The sequence below is a fragment of the Dendrobates tinctorius genome, unplaced genomic scaffold (genome assembly GCF_039654945.1).
Source record: "Dendrobates tinctorius isolate UK_male_01 unplaced genomic scaffold, ASM3965494v1 ptg000231l, whole genome shotgun sequence".
Lineage (NCBI taxonomy): Eukaryota > Metazoa > Chordata > Amphibia > Anura > Dendrobatidae > Dendrobates > Dendrobates tinctorius.
The window spans coordinates 3,925,086-3,946,252 of record NW_027361898.1 but is presented as its reverse complement, the minus strand read 5'-3'; the positions used below and the strand labels follow the sequence as shown (position 1 = coordinate 3,946,252).

Below are 21,167 nucleotides of genomic sequence, written 5' to 3'. Positions count from 1 at the left end.
GAATATAACTACTATAATACTGCTCCTATGTGCAAGAATATAAGTACTATAATACTGCTCCTGTGTACAAGAATATAAGTACTATAATAATCCGTACTATGTATAAGAATGTAATTACTATAATACTGCTCCCTATGTACAAGAATATAACTACTATAATACTGCTCCTATCTACAAGAATATAACTACTATATTACTGCCCCTATGAACAAGACGATAACTACTATAATACTGCTCCTTTGTACCAGAATATAACTACTATTATACTGCCCCCTATGTGCAAGAATATAACTACTATGTTACTGCCCCTATGAACAATAAGATAACTACTATAATACTGCTCCTTTGTACCAGAATATACTGTATTTTTCGGATTATAAGATGCACTGGATTATAACAAGCACCCGAAATTTTGAGGAAGAAAATAGGAAAAAAAAAACCTTTTTTTTAATAAAATGGTGGTGTTTCTTATAATTCATGCCTCTTATTGCTTTACGGGTGTGGTAGCTGCGGTGAAGCAGGGTCCTAGGGTCGCTACTGGAGGAGGCAAGAGTGGAGCGTTGCTGCAGAGTCTATGTATAAGAATATAACTACTATAATACTGCCCCTATGTACAAGGATATAACCACTATAATACTGCTCCCATTGTACAAGAATGTAGCTACTATAAAACTGCCCCCTATGTACAAGAATATAACTACTATAATACTGCCCCCTATGTACAAGAATATAACTACTATAATACTGCCCCCTATGTACAAGAATATAACTACTATAATACTACCCCCTATGTACAAGAATATAACTACTATAATACTGCCCCCTATGTACAAGAATATAAGTACTGTAATACTGCCCCCTATGCACAGGAATATAACTATTATCATACTGTCCCTAAGTACAAGATTATAACTACTATTATACTCTGTCACTTCTTTTGTTGTACAGCTGATGGATTGAATCGTTTCACATCTCATGTATACTGTCGGGGAGCAAAGTTATTTTCACCTGGAACAGTAAAAGGACGGTGAGTTTACAGTTATGTTTTTTTCACTGTGTTATTTTTCTCTGCCACTCACAGGGGGATATTGGCACCATGGGTGTTGGCTGCTGCCCACCATGCTGCTGACACCAATGATAGTAACCAAGTCTGTTCTTACCCTTCCATCAAGCTATTAACAGTTCATCTTAGTGTCAGTAGAAGGCAGGCAAAGGTCTGGTTTTTGTCATCTATCACTACATTTTTTTTCTTGTAAGCTATTTCCATTTAGTATTTTTTTTCTCTATTCTAGGTCGGGAATCAGAGCAGGATACATCACTGAGCCTCCCCACTACTTTTAGAGGGATGTTTTCTTTGTTCCCTACGGCAGAGCCACATATCTGCTCCATCATTCTCCTATGCAGACAGTCGGTCCGTACTTCACGTCTGCAGGTTTTTTCATAGCTCTGGTCTTCAGGACAGGCTTGTGTGACCTTCCTGCCCCCTTCTCATTGCGCTTCTGCCCCATTGTTCTGTGCAGCGATACCCACGCCTGCCGATCCCTTTTACTACAGCTTGCTGCCTCCGTCTCTGGTACCGTAATTTAGATCCAGCAGCAAAGACTTCGCTGCACGACAGATCTCGCTTGAAAACCAGCTTCCAATTGTCTTATCGATCTCTCTCTGTTCCTGCTGTAGAGTACCTTCACATTCACCCTGAGGCTCGCTTCTTTTTTTGGGTCAACAACTCAGACTTGCTTTTTAACTTTCTATCTAACTGGGCCTCCAAAGGTGGATCCACCCATTTTCCACCTTTCTTAGTTCACCACTTTGCTTCGATTAAACGCAGCGTCTCACAAGGACCCAATCGACAGACACGTTGATTTCCTAAGTCCACTTTTGATGTGACTGGATCATTCCATGGTGATGCTCAAAGGACTCTCTTATCTTTCTTACCAGATTATGCAAGCAGTAAGAATATCATTTCTACATTTTTGAAAGTTGCAAGTTGTTCTGGCCAGTTTTTGTGTACCCATCCGGTGAGTTCTTTGACTAAAGGCGTGAAGCGCCAACGCAGCATCCAAAATTTCTCTGGCAGGGCTGCATTGACAGACTGGTTGAAATCATCTGTGAAGCATTGGAGCACCTTGCTTCCCTATTCAACACCTAAACACTCCAGCCAAGTCTGCAAGACACAACAGTTTTTACCCTTTAGTTAGCTTTCCTCCAACTTCAGGGAGAAGGTGTCTCAAGTAAAACAGAAACTTTTCTTCAAGTCAACTCCATCATGGCATTTCTGGCGTTAACCTGACTGGACCACCAAGGCCAGATCCAATAATACAGTATCTGCTTGATGGGGTGTCCTCACCTGAGTCCCTGTCTCGGGTGGGCAGTCGTCTTCCATGGTGTATGGCTCTCTTCATTCTTTTCATCCTGATAAAAAAGAACATTCATCATAATTCACCGTGAACACTTCCTCAGGTCCTGTCGTACCCTCCCTGTTCCTTATCGCTGACTTCTCAAATTCAGCAGGAAATCTTTTATTTATCTCCTTTCAGAGGATTGTCCCTGTTCCTCCTCAGTAAAGATTAACAGGTTTTCTCCTACGCCTCATTGGGGTACACAGAGACAGTGGGTGTTATACTGCTGGCCACTGGGAGGACACTAAGTAAACCAGAAAAAAAGTTAGCTCCTCCCTTGCAGTATACACCCTCTCGCTGGCTGAGATTTCTCCAGTTCTTGCTTAGTGTCTAAAGGAGGCACTTGGGTCTGGTTTCAGACCCCACCGTTTTTATTTTATTTTTGAATTTTCTGTAAATTTTTATTTTTTAATTACCGGAGTGAAGGGGGCGACGGTTCCTTTCTACGGCCCGCTCTCCCCCGAACCAACAACAGGCAAGTACGCGGAGTATACCTCCCCGTACACTTTCCTGCGACGAATGGGGCTGATTCCTCTGACGATGATTCCCTTACGGTTGGTACTCCACGGATACAAGGGCAAGCGCAACAGGACGGAGCACAGGAGTGCATGGAGAGGACTTGAGCAGCGCTTTTCGGATGCCCTGAATCAGCCCCAGAGCTCTCCATCCCCCTGCCACAGGGTGTATTGATTGAGCAATACCCCTTTAAGACCTCCTCCAGCTCTGCTACATCGCCCGGAGGATGAGACACCTGCAGCTGGAAGACCCTGGACAGCACTACCTGCCTGAGCACAGGAGTGGAGGTATGGGGTCGGGTCCTTGTCCCCGGGAGAAGCGCTGACTTAGCATCAGCAGCGGTACACTGGCGCCTAGTCGCAGCCCCCCCACCCGGCGCTTATGGCGGGGAGGCCAGAAATTTAGTCCCCGGCTTTTCCGGCCTACTAGGCCGCAATTTGAATAGTGCTGCCCGCGCTAACATCGCCGCCCACTCCTCTTGGCGCCTCTCATTCCTTACGAGACGCGCAATTCTAATCTCGGGGGGGTCATGTGTTATGATTGGGTCACCGAGGAGGAAAACAAAACTAAGCTAAGTCACAGAAAACCAGAGTGGTTGGTAACTAAGCGGATTGCAGACCCCTGATCCTAACCACAGCAACTAGAAGTAGCCGTGGAGCATACCTACGATGATTCTAGACACCTCGTCACAGCCGGAGGACTAAATAAGCCTAAAGCAAGAAAAGGGGAAATCTAAACTGCCCCAGAGCAGACCCCAAAGGAATAGACAGCCCCCACACATGTATTGACGGTGAAACAAGATGAAAACACAAACATAGGTAGGAAAATAGGCTGAGCAAATGATGGGGCCCACACTAACTAGAAAGGACAGGAAAGGAAAGATACTGTCTGCAATCACGCCAACAAACCCTGCAAAAATGTCCAACACTTCTGATAGCAAAAAAAACCCTGAAGTCACTAGACTTCACCCACTATATCAGCACTCTGGCATATTCTGAGAACAGAGCAAAAAGAGGCCAACCTAATAATAAGGGACAAAAATCAAACTGGCACATTCAGAGACATAAGAATGGAAATTCAGCACAGCACCAGCCGGGGCTGGCTAGGCACACAAAAACTGAATAGACCAAACCAAATAAAGTGTGTGAACAATAGCAGAGATCACTTAGCTTGAGAAGGCAGGAACTGAACTGGAAACTAGAACCTCAGGAGGCAGGAAAAAATCACCAGCATGGGAAAAGGGAGTCGGCTGTCTTAAATCCAGTCTGAGACTCCAGATGTCCAATCCTCGTCCTCATTATCAGGTGGCAGGTCTCTGTTAATTAGATCAGCTTCATTACCTCCTGCCACCAGCAGAGGGAGCCCGGAAAGAGAACTCACGACTCCTCTGTCAACACAACCAGCTCCTTCACCAGAAACCAGAGGCAGACCAGAAAATGAGTTCACAACAGTCATGTCTTTTACCTCAGCTGCCGTTAACCCTTTCAGGAGTGCTATGCCTGCTCTGAACAGCCAGATACCGGGTGACACCACAGGGCCACCGCTTTTCCTCCCGGGGGACACAGCGCAGGACCGTGGGTAAGCTGCATCTGCCCTCAGATTAAAGCTTAACCCCTTCCCGGCACATTCCCTGCAGCTGCAGACAGACTATGCCGTTAACCCTTTCAGGAGCGCTATGTCTCAATCTAAGGAGGCTAAACGGGCTGCTAAGAAGCACACTGCGTTTTTTACCATGTGTACCACTTGCAAGGCTGCCTTACCCAGTGCACAGACTAATCCGTTATGCACGGCCTGCGCCCCGGCCTGCGCTCTAACGCCCCTCGCCGCCGCAGCTGACGGGCCTCCTGCGTTTAGTACCCCTGAGAGGGCTGCGTTCCTGTCACGGTTGGTGGAGTCTCTGACCCAGGCTATATTCTCCCTCCGGGAGGACTCTTTAAGTCAGAAAGCGTCCTTTCCTCCCGAGGAGGGCTCTGGCGTCGGCCGGGAACCGTCCACCAGCAGGGACCATACTCGTTCAAGGGTTGGTCAGGTCTCTAGAAAGCATCCCCTAGTCACGTTCGCGCCTCAGCATCGGCGACTCATGTCTCTCGCTCTCTCTCTCCTGAGGTTCACAGCGAGCACGACTCTGAATTCCAATCTGACACGTCAGCCCCTCAAAATCCCCCAACTGATCGAGTCGCTTGATTCTTTTATAGAATCAGTCAACAGGATTCTGAAGTTGGATGAGGAAAATATTCCCGCTCCAGCATACCCTATCTCATTTAAGAAAACCAAGCGTGTGCGCAGGTTATTTACCAGCCATCCGGTGTTTAAGGAAATTGTCCAGAAACATAGGGATCGGCCACATAAGCGGTTCACAGGGCAAAAGTCTACAGAGGCTAAATACCCTTTTGATCCAGACCTAATGAAGGATTGTGTTATGAATGGGTCACCGAGGAGGATAAAACCTTAACAAGCTAAGCCCAGAAAAACCAGAGAGGTTGGTAACTATGCAGATTCCTGATCCTAACCACACAGCTAGCAGCAGCCGTGGAGCGTACCTACGGTGAACCTCGACGCCTCGTCACGGCCGGAGGACTAAATAAGCCTAAAGCAAGAAAAGGGAAAAACTAACTGTCCCAGAGCAGACCCCAAAGGAATAGACAGCCCCCACACATGTATTGACGGTGAAACAAGATGAAAACACAAACACAGGCAGGAAAATAGGCTGAGCAAACGATGGGGCCCAAACTAACTAGAAAGGAGAGGAAAGGAAAGACACTGTCTGCAATCTGCCCAAAACCGTACAAAATAATGTCCAACACTTCTGATAACAAAATTAACCCTGAAGTCACTAGACTTCTCCCACTATATCAGCACTCTGAAATATTCTGAGACAGAGCAAAAAGAGGCCAATCTAATAAGGGACAAAAAGCAAATTGGCAAATACAGATAAATAAGAGTGGAAATTCAGCACAGCCCCAGTCGGGGCTGGCTGACGACACAAAAAACTGAATAGAACAACAAAATCAAGTGTGAACATTAGCAGAAAAACTTAGCTTGAGCTGACTGGAACAGAGCTGAGAACCAAGACCTGACAAGCAGAAGGAATCACCAGCACCAGAGTAGGGCGTCGGCTGTCTTAAATCCAATCTGAGATTCCTGAGGTCCAATCGTCATCCTCATTATCAGGTGGCAGATCTCTACTGATTAAATCAGCCTCACTACCTCCTGTTACCACCAGAGGGAGCCTGGAAGGAGAACTCTCAACTGGTAGACCAGAAAATGAACTCACAACAGGATTTGTTACAGTCCCTTCTGGTGGACTCTCCTGTATCGCGTCTTGCTTCTAAAACGCTCCTATCTGTTTATGAGGGTACCTCAGTCAGAAACCCCTCCGACCGTCAAATTGACTACCTTGCCCGTTCAGTCTTTTGAAGCTTCAGGAGCAGCGCTTTTTCCATCTTTTGCGGCAATTTGGGTCACTAAGGCAATGGCCGCTTGGGCAGAAGCCTTGATTACTTCCTTCCAGGGCACCAATCTTCCTCCGGAGGCAACCACTGTCGCCAGGCAGATAATTCACGCAGCGGACTTTGTAGTAGATGCTTCTTTTGATGCCGCCAATTGCGCTGCTCAAACTGCCGCTAATGCAATCTCCATTAGAAGAGCCCTATGGCTCTGCGGCTGGCGGGCGGATGCCACATCTAAAAGATCGTTGACTTCTCTCCCTTTTCAAACGGGTCGTCTTTTTGGAGAGAAACTGGACCAGCTCATTTCTGATACTACCGGGGGAAAAAGTAAATTCCTTCCTCAACAAAAGGCTGTTCGGCCGTTTCGCGACCAACAGCCAACGCGTTTTCGATCTTTTCGCAACAATTCTGGTTGGTCCTCCTCTCCCTTCTCTTCCGGATCAGGTCGCTCCCCGCGCGGAGACAGATGCTCCCAGGTCTTATACAGACCTAACCGCTCTTGGAAACCCAGGCCTATGGCTTCTGGATCTAGGGGAGCCAGATCTCATAGATCTACTCAATGACTTGTGGCGGTATCCGGCGGACACCGACAAAGTTGGCGGTCGCCTACTTTCCTTCAGCCAGATCTGGCTTGCGGTCGTCCACGACAAGTGGGTCAGGGAGCTGGTGTCCTCCAGGTACAAGATAGAATTTTCTTCTCCCCCTCCAACTCGGTTTTTCCTTTCCTCTCCCCCCAAGAAAAAGACAAGAGCCTTCCTTCGGGCTGTTCAGGCTCTGCTAAGGGACAGAGTCATTCCGGTCCCTCATCACGAGAGGTTCAGGGGATTTTATTCAAACCTTTTTGTGGTTCCAAAAAAAGACAGGACGATGCGACCCATTCTGGATCTCAAACTGTTAAATCAGTTTGTCAAGGTACGGCGATTCCGAATGGAATCTCTCCGATCAGTTGTCACTTCCATGGAAAAAGGAGAGTTCCTAGAATCCATCGACATCAAGGACGCTTACCTTCACATTCCGATCTGCCCGTCCCACCAGCAGTTCCTGCGTTTTGTAATTCACGAGCAACACTTCTAGTTCGTTGCCTTGCCCTTCGGACTCGCCACCGCCCCCAGGGTCTTTACCAAGGTCATGGCGGCTGTCATGGCCATTCTCCATTCTCGGGGAGTAGTGGTGTTACCATATCTGGATGACCTGCTCATCAAGGGTCCGTCCCTTCCTGCCTGGAAGGTGGAAGATAAACTTCGAAAAGTCTTTCCCAAAACCGGCTCAGCAGATTTCCTTTTTAGGAATGATCTTGGACATTTCCCTTGGGTTGGACATTCTCCCTCCAGAAAAGACCCAACCCTTACAATAGGCAGCGCAGACTTTTTCCCGTCCAGTTTCTCACGCTATTTGTTTCAGCATGAGGGTTCTCGGAAAGATGGTGGCTGCAATGGAAGCAGTTCCATCTCCGTCCCTTACAACATGTGCTGCTGTTAGCTTGGGACAAGAACCCGTTCTCCCTGGACCGTCGGATCCTTCTGTCCCTGCGGGTCAGGCAAACCCTCAGGTGGTGGACACTGAGGTCCTCCCTGAATCAAGGGAGGTCTTTTTCTCCCAGTAAGATGGTTTGTAGTAACCACCGACGCAAGTCTTCTCGGCTGGGGTGCGGTCATTCGTCACCACACGGCACAGGGTCGTTGGTCAACCCGAGAGTCACGTCTCTCCATCAACATTTTGGGGATATGAGCGAGCAGATTAGCTCTACGGAGTTTCCACCATCTCCTTGCAGGTCACCCCATCAGGATCCAATCCGACAATGCCACAGCTGTAGCGTATATCAACCGCCAGGGAGGTACCCGGAGCAGGATGGCCATGCGCGAAGTGAGTCACAGCCTCCATTGGGCTGAGACCAACCATTCGCCCATCTCAGCAATCCACATCCCGGGCGTAGAAAATTGGGCGGCAGATTTTCTAAGTCGCCAAGGCATTGCCTCGGGAGAGTGGTCTCTTCATCCGGAAGTCTTTCAGCAGATTTGTCATCGTTGTGGGACTCCGGATGGGGATCTCATGGCCTCAAGACTAAACAACAAGGTTTCTCGGTTCATTGCCCGATCGCGCGATCCATGTGCCATCGGAGTGGACGCCCTAGTTCTGCCATGGCACCGGTTCCGGCTCCCGTACATCTCCCCCCCTCTTCCCTTGCTTCCGAGGGTCATCATGAAGATCAGAGTGGAGGGAGTACCAGTGATCCTAGTCGCGCCAGATTGGCCGCGCCGAGCATGGTATGCAGAACTAATACAACTAGTCCCCGACGTCCCCTGGCGACTTCCAGATCTCATGGATCTACTCTCGCAGGGCCCGATTTACCACCAGAACTCCGGGGCCCTGTCTTTGACGGCATGACCGTTGAATCCTGGATTTTAGCACAGGCTGGGTTCTCTCACGACGTGATTTCCACCATGATTAGTGCTAGGAAGCCTGTGTACGTGTGCATCTATCACCGCACCTGGAAAACCTTCTTTTCGTGGTGCAAGGATCATGGTTGATCACCTCTGGTGTTTTCCATTCCGGCCATATTGGAATTCTTTCAATCCGGGTTAAAATCAGGCCTCGCGCTTAGCTCGCTCAAGGGCAAAATTTCGGCCTTGCAAGTGCTTTTCCAACACAAAATTGCCACCAAACTTCAGGTCAAGACGTTCATTCAGGGAGTTTCCCATGTGGTGCCTCCTTATAGAAAGCCATTGGAATCATGGGACCTTAACCTGGTTCTCTGGGTCTTACAGGAGGCTCCTTTCGAACCGCTGCAGGATATGTCACTGACCGTCCTCTCTTGGAGGGTGGTCTTTCTAGTGGCAATTACGTCAATCAGACGAGTTTCGGAATTGGCAGCCCTGTCCTGCCGTTCTCTGTTCCTGAATTTTCATCAGGACAAGGTAGTTCTCAGGACGTCCCCGTCCTTCCTGCCCAAGGTCGTCTCCTCTTTCCATCTCAACAAGGACATTGTTTTGCCTTCCTTTTGTCCGGCGCCAGTCCATTGCATTGAGAAGGCCCTCCACACCCTGGATGGGGTTAGGGCGCTGAGACAGTACATCTCGCGGACGGCTCCCTTCCACAAGTCAGATGCCCTGTTCATACTTCCAGAGGGGCATAGGAAGGGTCTAGCCGCATCAAAAGCAACGCTAGCCAGGTGGATTCGCTTGGCGATTCAGGATTCCTACCGTGTCAGGAACGTGCCTGTCCCAGCGGGGATTAAGGCACACTCTTCCCGGTCAGTGGGCGCCTCTTGGGCCATTCGGCACCAGGCCTCAGCAGAAGAGGTCTGCAAGGCTGCGACTTGGTCCAGTCTGCACTTTTACAAAACATTACCAAATTCATTCTCAGGCCTGTCCGCAAGGCTGCGACTTGGTCCAGCCTGCATACCTTTACTTTCATTCTCAGGCCTCTGCGGATGCAGCTCTCGGCAGACGCAGCCTGCAATCGGCAGTATCTCAGTGTTAACTCAGTGGTACATGGGGTATTAACAGATGTAAGCTCTCCACGCAGGGGCTGCTTTAGGACGTCCCACTTTCGCTGTGTCCCCCAATGAGGCGTAGGAGAAATAGGGATTTTTGTGTTCTCACCGTAAAATCTTTTTCTCCGAGCCAATCATTGGGGGACACAGCACCCACCCTGTTTAGCCTATTGGCTCACTGTAGCATTCTTAGGTTTTGACATAGTTATGGTTATTGTTGACTGTTTATGCTCCTACTGCTTATTTCACCGAACTGGAGAAATCTCAGCCAGCGAGAGGGTGTATACTGCAGGGGAGGAGCTAAATTTTTTTCAGGTTTGCTTGGTGTCCTCCAAGTGGCCAGCAGCATAACACCCACTGTCTGTGTCCCCCAATGATTGGCTCAGAGAAAAGGATTTTACGGTGAGTACACAAAAATCCCTATTTTACTTAAATACTGTTTTAGAGTCAAGCGGAAATGTGGCTAGCTTCCTGGAATGCACATGGTAGCATCATTAGCCAAGACTTGAATACACAGGTAGTGCACATCATAATGAGCGACCAAAGTAAGCTGGTGTGGACTAGCATGGAAGGTGCTGGCCGTAGGGGAGGGAAGAAGCTGAGCATGGCACTGAGGCCGGGACAGATGATAGACAAGTTTCCTTCATTTTTCCGTTCACAACGACGTTTTCCAGTTTGTTGCCCTCTTCTTCATGCTGGCCACAGTTGCCCACATATTCACAAAAGTTAAGGCTGTGGTTACAGGGCTTCTATGTACCAGTGTGATTGTGGCCATTCTCTGTCTGAACAATTTTCTTATTAAAGCCCTTTGTCGGTCTGAGATATTAGATTCTCTGTGTTAGGTGGATTGAGAAAACCTCAGGTCAGTGTGAACATATGGAAGTAGGTTGTTGGTGCAGCAGAGGTCATATGGGGAACAGTGAGGACCTGGACACACTGGGATCCATAAAGCCATGAGGTCTGGCAAAGGGTAAATGGCAAGTCTGAAGCAGCACACAGAGGAACAAAGAGGAATCACAAGAGTTTTGCGAGGATGAATGTACAATATGATGCAACTACGATTATAGAAAAACTACACAAAATTCACAAAACTAATTTCTTCACCACAGGTTTCATTTTAATCAGTGTCACAGCGCCCAATATGGCCGTGTGTACTTTACTTGGCAAAACTCGGCTGACAAGTTCCCTTTAAATAACAGTCCTCCCTTCCTTCTTATCCCAGAGAGGAATCACTTCACAAGTTGGATTTCGTTAGGGCCGTCTGCGTCTTATCCATCTCTGTTCTTTATGTATGTATGGACTCCATTGTCTTCATTCCGGATGGAGCCCGCAAGGGTCTGATAACCTCCAAGGTGACCATTTCTTTCTGCATTCTAGAGCAACATTGTACAAAAGATTTTTGGTACTCGCCTAAAATCTTTCTCTTATACTTCATTGGGGCACACTGCTCCTTTACTGATTGATTTGATGAGTAGTAGCTTTGTCTTCCTTTGATTTTCTCGGTTTTCTCGTTGCTTCTCCTAGTGCTTGGCAATACCTGGTCTTACTTTGGTGCCAGTAGGAGCAGACTTTGCTTCTGTCAATAGTGTCGGCCTCCTGTTGGCAGTAGCCGCAACTCATGGTTTTGTGTCCTCCACTGAAAGCTATGAGAAAGAGTATTTACGACAAATATTACAAATTCTCTTTTTATGTTAATCATTAGGTTCATGTCCCATGGGACGAGTAAAAAATAAAGCTAAAAGAAAAAAAGTTTAAAAAAATTTGAAAAAAGTAATATAAAAACTCAAATCACTCCTCACTTGATAACATAGAAAATCAAATAATCATATTTGATATGTTCACATTTTTAAAAGTCTGATCTATGAAAATATAAAAGTATCCCTGTACTGCAAACGCTGTAATTAGAAAAAAAAATAAAACTCCAGAATCTCAAAAAAGATGTACCGTAATAAAAATTAATCCAAGCATTCTTTGTATCCCAAAATAATATGAATTTTAAAAAAACAAGTCTTCGCACAGCTCCATCAACTGTACAATAACAAAATTTCAGGACTCAGCAACTTTTTTTTAATTTCAAATTTTTTCTTTCACTGCCTAAAGGGAACCTGACCGCACATGCTGCATAATCCACGAGCAGCATGTATCAAACACTGACTGTATGCTTTTAGCCGTATATGTTTGACTCTGAGAGTCTGCTGAGTTTCAGAGAAAAACATATGATTTTTTTTCCCGTTTTTCAATACATAATAGAATAAAATGAATAGTGTCATTCAAAACTACAACTCATCCCTCAAACAAGCCCTCGTACGGCTGGAAAGATGTAAAAAATAAAAGGTTGTGGCTCTTGAAAGCAAAAGAGGGGGGAAAAAATGGAAACGCAAAAAGATGAGAAAAAAAAATTAATGTGTGGATTGGTACACTTGGTATCCGTCACATCAAATATTAGGTGGTCAGAAAATAATGATGGGTTATGACGACCCATCTTTATAGAGTCCTGCAATCTGTTATTTTTTTGTGTTCCCTTCCATCTTGTCATTTTTAGGTTTTCAAATGATGAGGTGGCAAAGCTGAAAATGTATCTCGAGGCGTTTGGAAAGAAGTGGCAGATGATTGCATGTGAACTGAACCGGCATTATGACTCAGTTACTATGAAGGCCACCCAGCTCCACGGTGAGAGGCACTGTGAGCGGCAAGTATTTGTCGAGTATAAATGATGCAAGGTTTTCTAAAATATATATATATGAAATTTGTGTCATGCATTTGTATTCAGTCCCCCTGAATCAATACTTTGTCGGACCACCTTTCACTGCAGTTACTGCTGTAAGTCTTTTGGGGTCTGTCTCTACCAGCTTCTCACATCTAGAGGTGACATTCTTGCCCATTCTTCTTTGCACACTCGCTCTAGCACAATGAAATTGGATGGCGACGACTGTGAACAATAAATTTCAAGTCTTGCCACAGATTCTCAATGGGAATTTGGTCTAAGACTGTGATTGCACCATTCATACACATGAATATGCTTTGGATTTAAAACATACTTTGTAGATTTGGCAAGATGTTTTGGGTTTTTGTCCTGCTTGAAGCTGATCCTACGTCCCAGTCTCAAGTATTTTGCAGCCTCAAACAGGTTTTCCCCCAGGATTGCCCTGTATTTAGCTCCATCAACTCCAAGCTTCTCGGTCTCTGCTGAAGAAAAGCCTCCCCACAGCATGATGCTCACACCACCATGCTCGACCATGGGGATGTTTTTAGAGTCATGCAGTGCTAGTTTTGTTACTTAGTCCAAAAAGTTCTACTTTGGTCTGATCTGACCTGAGCACCTTCTCCCACATGCTCGCTGTGTCCCTTACATGTTTTTTTGCAAACTGTAAATGGGACTTATTACAGCTTGCTTTCAAAAATGTCTTTTTTTGCCACTCTTCCATAAAGGCCATATTTGTGGAGTATATTAGTACTATTAGTTGTCCTGTGGACAGATTATCCAACCTGAGCTTTGGATCTCTGCAGCTCCTCCAGAGCGACCATGGGCTGCTTCTCTAATTAGTGCTCTCTTTGCTTGGGATGTCAGTCTAGGTGGACAATCCTGTCTCTGTACGCTTGCAGTTGTGCCATACACCTTCCACTTTTGGCACTTTTGGATGATGGATTGAACAGTGCTCTGTGAGATGTTCAGAGATTGAGCTGTATGTAGTGTGTGTGTGTGTGTGTGTGTGTGTATATATATATATATATATATATATATATATATATATATATATATATATATATATATAAAATCAATGTGAAGCGAAAAAAGGAGAAATATGCAGCACTCACCGATATAGCTGAAAATCTGTGCATCTTTATTTCACAAATTCCATCAATAGATGTGTGGACATGCAGGATGTTAGAGGAATGCTAGGGGAGGGAGGTGCCGGACAACGGCCATTTCACGATTACTCGCTTCTAGGGGTCCAGGTGAGGGGATTAGCTAAAGGTCATTCCCTTTATGGGACCACAGACCTTACTAATTAACATAACGAGTTGTGAAACAAACATTTACAAAAAAATATAGTTATACAATATACAGAGTGCAAAATACTAGTAAAGAATAAATCTTTCCATATCGATTTACAAGATAATCTGTATTTTTACAATATCATAGGAAGATTATAATCTAAATAACTTTACATACAATTTTTTATATATTACATTTTTTATAAAAATACTGATAGATCGAGACGGTCATTTAGTCCCAAAGGACCTTGTGCGTTCGCTTTCAGGATCCATTTTGCTTCTTGTTGCAATAAAGCTTTGTCATGGTTGCCTCCTTGGGGTGGAAAATTGACCTTTTCAATCCCTGCAAAACTCAAAATTTCTGGGTTAGCTTTATGCACATCTTGAATATGCTTGATTAATCGCAGTGAGCCCTTTCCTGATGCAATAGATCTATAGTGTTCACCAAAACGTATCGTAAGTGGTCTTATAGTTTTTCCAATATAAAAATAACCGCATGGACAAAAAATAATATAAACCACGAATTTAGTTTGACAAGAAATGTAGTTTTGTACCTTATGTTCAGTAGAGCCAAAATGTATAGAATTCCCTGTCAGATGAAGATGACAGTATTTGCAGTGACCACATTTATAATTTCCTTTTATTGATAAATCCCGTAGCCAATTTTTTTTGAGGGGGGCGAAGTCTATGATGTACTAATAAATCACCTATATTATGTGCCCTTTTGTATGCAAATTGTGGAACTAATTTACCATCTGTGTGTAAGGTTTTTTCTGCATCAATGAGATGCCAGTGTTTTCTCTCTGCTGCATGTGTATTGCTTTATCCATTGCACTATGTTTGAAACAAAAATTAAATTTTTTTGTAGGTTTGACTACACTATTTAATTTTTTAGTCCTTTAATAAATCCATTTGAGAATTTTTTTTTACCCTTTCATATGCTTCATTTAATAAAGTCATAGGTATCCCCTGTCCAAAAAACGTTGTTTCAGCTCAGAAATTTGTTCATTAACCCCTTCACGACCAATGACTCCACATAGGCGTCATGAAAACTGGTGCAAATCTGACCAGTGACGCCTATGTGGCTTCATGACTTCAAAGCCCCCCTGCGGGTCGGATGACCTAGGTCACTGAAAGGTCACCCGACCCGCAGATGCAGGGGGCTTTGTTCTTCAGCATAGGGGGCGTGGCTTCGCCCCCACGTGACTACGATCGCTCTGATTGGCTGTTAAAAGTGAAACAGCCAATCAGAGCGATAGTAATATTTCATCAATGAAAATTGATGAAATATTACAATCCAGCCATGTCCGACGCTGCTGTAGCATCGGACATGGCTAGTGACAGCGATCCGACCCCCGCCACCCGTTAACGGGAGCGATCTGCCCCCCGCCACTGAATGTGCCGCCGCTGTCATCATCTCCCCCCGGCCTTCCCTCCGCTCCCCCCGGCTTCCGATTGCCCCCCCTCCCACCTCCCGGTACTCACCAAGTGCCGTTATGGCTCCCGGTGTCTCGCGGTCCCGGACCATGGGCGCCGCCATATTGGAAAATGGCGGGCGCATGCGCAGTGCGCCCGCCGGCTCCAATTTCAATTCATTCATTTTGATCACTTTCACAGTGATCACAATAGAATGAAATGTAAATAAACCCCCCGTTTTTCACCTCCATAGGCAGGATCAACTAATAAAATAAAGAAATTATTTTTATTTTTCCATTAGGGTTAGGGTTGGAAAGAGGGTTAGGGTTGGAAAGAGGGTTAGGGTTGGAAAGAGGGTTAGGGTTGGAAAGAGGGTTAGGGTTGGAAAGAGGGTTAGGGTTGGAAAGAGGGTTAGGGTTGGAATTAGGGTTAGGGTTATGGTTAGGGTTGGGATTAGGGTTAGGGGTGTGTTGGGATTAGGGTTAGGGATGTGTTGGGGTTAGGGCTGTGGTTAGGGGTGTGTTGGGGTTAGGGTTGAAGTTAGAATTGAGGGGTTTCCACTGTTTAGGCACATCAGGGGGTCTCAAAACGCGACATGGTGCAACCATCGATTCCAGCCAATTTTGCATTCAAAAAGTTAAACGGTGCTCCCTCCCTTCCAAGCCCCGGCGTGTGCCCAAACAGTGGTTTACTCCAACATCTGGGGTATCAGCGTACTCAGGATAAATTGTACAACTTTGGGGGTCTAATTTCTCCTTGGGAAAATAAAAAATTGGGGGCTAAAAAAATATTTTTGTGGAAATTTTTTATTTTTTTATTTTCATGTCTCTGCGTTATAAACTTCTGTGAAGCACTAGGGGGTTCAAAGTGCTCACCAGGCATCTAGATAAGTTCCTTGGGAGGTCTAGTTTCCAAAATGGGGTCACATGTGGGGGGTTTCTATTGTTTAGGCACATCAGGGGCTCTGCAAACGTAACGACGACCGCAGACCATTCCATCAAAGTCTGCATTTCAAAACGTCACTACTTCCATTCCGAGCCCTTATGTGTGCCCAAAACAATGGTTCCCTCCCATATATGGGGCACCAGCGTACTCAGGACAAACTGTACAACAACTTTTGGGGTCCAATATATCCTGCTACCCCTGTGAAAATAAAAAATTGCTGGCTGAAAATCTTTTTTTTGAGTAAAAAAAATTATTTTTTATTTTCCCGGCTCTGCGTTATAAACTTCTGTGACGTGCTTGGGGGTTCAAGGTGCTCACCACACATCTAGATAAGTTCCCTGGGGGGGGTCTAGTCTCCAAAATGGGGTCACTTGTGGGGGGGTTCCACAGTTTAGGTACATCAGGGGCTCTGCAAATGTAACATGATGCCCGCAGACCATTCCATCAAAGTCAGCATCTCAAAATGTCACTACTTCCCTTCCGAGCCCCGCCATGTGCCCAAACAGTGGTTCCCCCCCACATATGGGGTACCAGCGTACTCAGGACAAACTGGACAACAACTTTTGGGGTCTAATTTATCCTCGTACCCTTGTGAAAATAAAAAATTGCGCACTAAAAAATAATTTTTTGAGGAAAAAAAAATATTTTTTATTTTCATGGCTCTGCGTTATAAAATTTTGTGAAGCACTTGGGGGTTCAAAGTGCTCACTGTGCATCTAGATAAGTTCCTTAGGGGGTCTAGTTTCCAAAATGGGGTCATTTGTGGGGGAGATCCAATGTTTAGGCACACAGGGGCTCTCCAAACACGACATGGTGTCCGCTAACGATTAGAAGTAATTTGCATTTCAAAAAGTCAAATGGCGCTCCTTCCCTTCTGAGCCCTGCCGTGTGCCCAAACAGTGGTTCCCCCCCACATATGGGGTACCAGCGTACTCAGGACAAACTGGACAACAACTTTTGTGGTCCAATTTCTCCTGTTAGCCTTGTGAAAATTAAAAATAGTGTGCTAAAAATCATTTTTGAGGAAAAAATTTTTTTTTTTATTTTCACTGCTCTGTGTTATAAACTTCTGTGAAGCACTTGGGGGTTCAAAGTGCTCACTACACATCTAGATAAGTTCCTTAGGGGGTCTAGTTTCCAAAATGGGGTCACTTGTGGGGGAGCTCCAATGTTTAGGTACACAGGGGCTCTCCAAACGCGACATGGTGTCCGATAACGATTGGAGCTAATTTTCCATTCAAAAAGTCAAATGGTGCTCCTTCCCTTCCGGACCCTGCCGTGCGCTCAAACAGTGGTTTATGACCACATATGAGGTATCGGTGCACTCAGGAGAAATTTTTTAACAAATTTTAGGATCCATTTTATCCTGTTGCCCATGTGAAAATGAAAAAACTGAGGCTAAAAGAAAATTTGTGTGAAAAAAAAGTACTTTTTTTTTTTTTACAGATCAATTTTTGAAGTACCTGGGGGTTCAAAGTGATCATTATGCATCTAGATAAGTTCCTTGGGGGGGTCTAGTTTCCAAAATGGTGTCACTTGTGGAGGAGCTCCAATGTTTATGCACACAGGGGACTCTCCAAACGCGACATGGCAACGCTAAATATTCCAGCATATTATCCATTCAAAAAGTCAAATGGTGCTCCTTCCCTTCTGAGCCCTGCCGTGCGCCCAAAGAGTGGTTTATGACCACATATGAGGTATCGGTGTACTCAGGAGAAATTGCCCAACAAATTTTAGGATCCATTTTATCCTGTTGCCCATGTGAAAATGAAAAAATTGATGCTAAAAAAAAATTTTTGTTGGAAAAATTAAAATGTCCATTTTTTCTTTCCACGTTGCTTTAGTTCCTGTGAAACACCTGAAGGGTTAATAATCTTCTTGAATGTAGTTTTGAGTAGCTTGAGGGGTGCAGTTTTTAGAATGGTGTCACTTTTGGGTATTTTCTGCCATATAGACCCCTCAAAGTGACTTCAAATGTGAGGTGGTCCCTAAAAAAAATGGTTTTGTAAATTTTATTGTAAAAATGAGAAATCGCTGGTCAACTTTTAACCCTTATAACTTCCTAACAAAAAAATATTTTGTTTCCAAAATTGTGCTGATGTAAAGTAGACATGTGGGAAATGTTATTTAGTAACTATTTTGTGTCACATAACTCTCTGGTTTAACAGAAAAAAAATTCAAAATTTGAAAATTGCAAAATTTACAAAATTTTCGCCAAATTTCTGATTTTTTCACAAATAAACACAAAAATTATCGACCTAAATTTACCACTAACATGAAGCCCAATATGTCAGGAAAAAACAGCCTCAGAATCGCTAGGATCCGTTGAAGAGTTCCTAAGTTATTACCTCATAAAGGGACACTGGTCAGAATTGCAAAAAATGGCCTGGTCATTAAGGTCAAAATAGGCTTGGTCATGAAGGGGTTAAAAATGGTTTCATCGTTATTCAGTTTTCTTACTCTTAGCATTTGACTTTATGGAAGTCCCTTTTTAGTGTGTAATGGATGAGCGCTCTTATAATGTAAGTAATTATTTGTTGCGGTTTCTTTTCTAAACAATTCTGTTTTTAAAGAGCCATTTTTTATTTTAAATTTGACATCAAGAAAATCTATTCTGTTTCCACCAAATGAAAATGTGAAGCGCATGTTGTCACTGTTCACATTGTTCAGGTATTTTACAAAATCTGCAAATTCTTCCTGAGAACCTCCCCAGATAATGAAAATATCGTCCTCGAAGCGAAAATATGCTTGTAAATGTTTTAAGCGTGGATTTAGGGCTGTTTTTATATAAAACTCTTCACATCGTGCTAGAAATAAATTTGCATAAACACAAGAGACTGGCGTACCCATTGCTGTGCCCACCCTTTGTATATACCACTTATCCAAAAATTTGAAGGCATTATGTGTTAAAACATAATCGAGTGACTCGATAATAAAGGAAATAAAATCCTGTGATATGTTTGTGTTATGTAAAATCTCCTTTATTGCTGCTATGCCTTTATTATGGGGGATGCGGGTATATAGACTCTCAACATCAATAGATGCAAAGGAGAAATGTGGTTGCCAATGAAAATCTTTCAATTTTTTCAATAAATCTCCCTAGTCTTTTACAAAGGATGGCACTGCTTTTAGTAAAGGTTTTAGTAGCCAGTCTAAGTATTGTGAAAGTGGTTCAGTCAAAGAGTTTTTCCCTGAAATTATAGGGCGACCCAGAGGCTCTTTTAAAGACTTGTGCACTTTTGGCACACTATACCAATAGGGAATATATATATATATATATATATCTGTTTAATCACTGATGTTCTCAAAATGCATGGTGGCTCAGTGGTTAGTACTGCCTTGCAGCACTTGGGTCCTGGGTTCAAATCCCACCAAGGACAACATCTGCAGGGAGTTTGTATGTTCTCCCCGTGTTTGCATGGGTTTCCTCCGGGTTCTCCAGTTTCCTCCCACATTCCAAAGACATACTGATAGGGAATCTGGATTGTGAGTCCCATCGAGGACAGTGCCAATAATGTCTGTAAAGGCCCTGTTACATTTAGCGATGCACCAGTGATCCTGACCACGATATGACCCGGTCAGGATCGCTGGTGCATCGCTAAATGGTCGCTAGTGAGCTGCCACACAGGCAGATCTCACTAGCGATGCAGCAGCGGTCGGCGGTTGATACTTACCGTCAGACGCAGCGATGATGTCTTCCGCCTGCGTCCATGGCTCGCTCGTCGGCGCCAGCAGGAAGCCGACAACGAGAAATGGACCAGGCCATTCTCGCGCGATCACCGATAACGAGCAGGGGGGGGCCGGTCAGAAGTGAGTGTCACATGTAGCGATATCGTTAGCGGTATCGCTGCTGCGTCACAAAATCGGTGACGCTTTAGCGATATCGCTAGCGACATCGCTATGTGTAAAGCCCCCTTAAAGCGCTGTGGAATTAATAGCGCTATAGAAATGAGTAAAATAAATACATAAACCTCTGAAACCTTTACAGAACACTTGTAGCTGTACTGAGAATAAATTACCCACAGGTGCACTCAATTTACTAATTATGTGACTTCTGGGGACAATTGGTCAGTCAGAATTTTTTATTTAGAGGTATCCGTTGCGGATTTTTTCTGCATAAAAATCCGCATCGCTTAGCAGAAACCGCAGGGTAAAACGCATGCATTTTTCCTGTGGTTTCCTATCCTTTGTCCAGCGGAATTGATGCCGATTCTTGTGCGGTTTGGGCTGTGCGGATTGTGGAAGGAGAGAGAGAGAATGTGCTGCGGTTCCGCAAAAAAGAAGTGACATGCTGTGGAAAATAAACCGCAGCAAATCTGCGGATTTGGTTTTCCATCGGTTTACATGGTAATGTAAACCGCATGGAAACTGCAGCGAATCCGCTGCGGATCTGCAACAAAAACCGCAACGTGTGCACGCACCCTCAGACTACAGGGGGCTGAATTCAAATGCACATCATAATTTTCAGATTTATATTTCTTCTTCGCCTCATTGTGGGATACAGGACCATGGGTGTTATGCTGCTGTCGCTAGGAGGCTGACACTTAAGTGGATACAAAAAAATTAGCTCCTCCTTTGCAGTATACACTCACACACTGGCTCCAGCCGAACTAGTTCATGTTTAGTGTCTGTAGGAGGCACACGGGTCTGGTCTTCAGACCACAATTTTTTATTTTTGCTTTTTATAGATTTATTCCCTTTTTAATGGTTTACAAGGGGCGACGGATCCCTTCAGGGTTCTGATCTCCCCAAACCAACAACAGGCAGGAACGTGGAGTGTCGCCACCACGTACCCCCTCTTGCAACGCTAACAGGCATGCCTGAGCCGTCTTTAGGGGCGACTTCCCTTCATGGCGCCAATCTCCCCACACCATCAACAGACGGGAACATGGAGTGTCGCCTCCATGTACCCCCTTCTGTGGCCAGGCTTATTTCACCCGGACCAACCACCCT

General features: G+C 44.9%; 1 protein-coding gene across 2 annotated transcripts in view; it reads left to right on the top strand.

The window, feature by feature from the left end:
* The window catches only part of TTF1 (transcription termination factor 1), a 138,548-nt gene that overhangs the window by 45,236 nt on the left and 72,145 nt on the right, over window positions 1-21,167 (top strand). For both annotated transcript variants that reach the window (XM_073555973.1, XM_073555974.1), the window contains exons 7-8: window positions 949-1,027; window positions 12,400-12,527. In XM_073555973.1, the coding sequence (XP_073412074.1) occupies window positions 949-1,027; window positions 12,400-12,527 (207 nt within the window). The remainder of the gene's footprint in view (window positions 1-948; window positions 1,028-12,399; window positions 12,528-21,167) is intronic.